This window comes from Perkinsus marinus (assembly GCF_000006405.1).
Source record: "Perkinsus marinus ATCC 50983 genomic scaffold scf_1104296962316, whole genome shotgun sequence".
Taxonomy (NCBI): Eukaryota; Perkinsozoa; order Perkinsida; family Perkinsidae; genus Perkinsus; species Perkinsus marinus.
The window spans coordinates 1-1,137 of record NW_003205458.1 but is presented as its reverse complement, the minus strand read 5'-3'; the positions used below and the strand labels follow the sequence as shown (position 1 = coordinate 1,137).

Here is a 1,137-nt window from a genome sequence, read left to right as displayed (position 1 = left end):
ACTTGGTGCCACTGTAACGGGCCGATACCAGTTCTGACCGAGCAAGCTCCAGGAGATATCCATATCATCATCCCCAGGGCTGAAAGACCATGCATACCGATGACCAGGGGAGTGGTCAGCTCTGACACCACTAGGAAGTCCAGCTTGATACGAGAGCTAATGGTCAGCACCGTGAGTTGGACAGCTTGAGTGGCGAAGAAGGTTTGTTTGTTGGCCACGCGAAAAGGCTTCGGAGATGGTAATGTCACCACTCGTCCCAGACGATTGGCCACCGAAAGCTGAGCGAAGTTACAGCTGGCACCCGTATCCAACAGACAGGCCACTGATACCGGATTCTCATGACCCATCTCAGATACCACCTTGATAGAAGAACAGAGAGCACCAGGACCAGCAGGAGCTGGTGTATCAATACACCCCAAAGACTCAGCTGGCTCGTACATATCAACCGTTATACCAGGCACCAAAGAGGCTGCATCAGCAAGCAGCGTAGCATTAGACTGGACGGGGAGCTTGCGGGGCTTCTCGGCAGGGCATATGAAAGCAAGATGGCCAGCTTGCAGACAGCGACCGCAAGGAATACCAGCCGCAACTATGCGGTTGTCACATTGCTCAGTCTTGTGACGGTGAAGTCCACACTTGCGGCAACGCTTGTCGATTTCAGTCGGGGAAGAGGCTGGGCAGTCGTTGAAAGAATGACCACCTGTTTGATCACGACAACGATAGCAAGTGAGTTTTGGCCTCTTTTGGCCAGGAGCATTGCCAGGACGCCGTTGGCCTTTAGGACCACCATCAATGGCAACGGTAGATGACTTGTCACCGACAGCCGTAGCTGCCGCGAGGACTTGAGGCGAACTTACCGAGGCCGAAGGCGCCGAAGTAGGGGGCAAACCAGGGGGAACAGCAGGAGGAGTACCCTGAGACCAGGTAGTCTCGTGAACAGTAGCCACAGAAGGGAGAGTATTAGTTGTCGGGCCGGAAGTGCACACTGTCGTAGAGCATGGGGTGAGCTTCTTAACATACCGACCGTGCTTATCCAGGACCCAATGTCCTGGCTTCAAAGTGCTCCATCCCGTTCCAATGCCGTGGTTAACGCAGTGGACCCGCACTCGACGTTGGAACTCGTTCTCGTCCAGCATT

General features: G+C 54.5%; 1 protein-coding gene across 1 annotated transcript; it reads right to left on the bottom strand.

Annotated features, from left to right (window-relative positions):
• Positions 1-131: 131 nt before the first annotated feature.
• Positions 132-1,136, bottom strand: Pmar_PMAR007902 (hypothetical protein; the record flags this gene model as incomplete). Its single annotated transcript, XM_002771915.1, has 1 exon — positions 132-1,136. A coding segment is annotated over one exon (1,005 nt), but the record flags the coding sequence as incomplete, so codon positions are not given.
• Position 1,137: the final 1 nt, after the last annotated feature.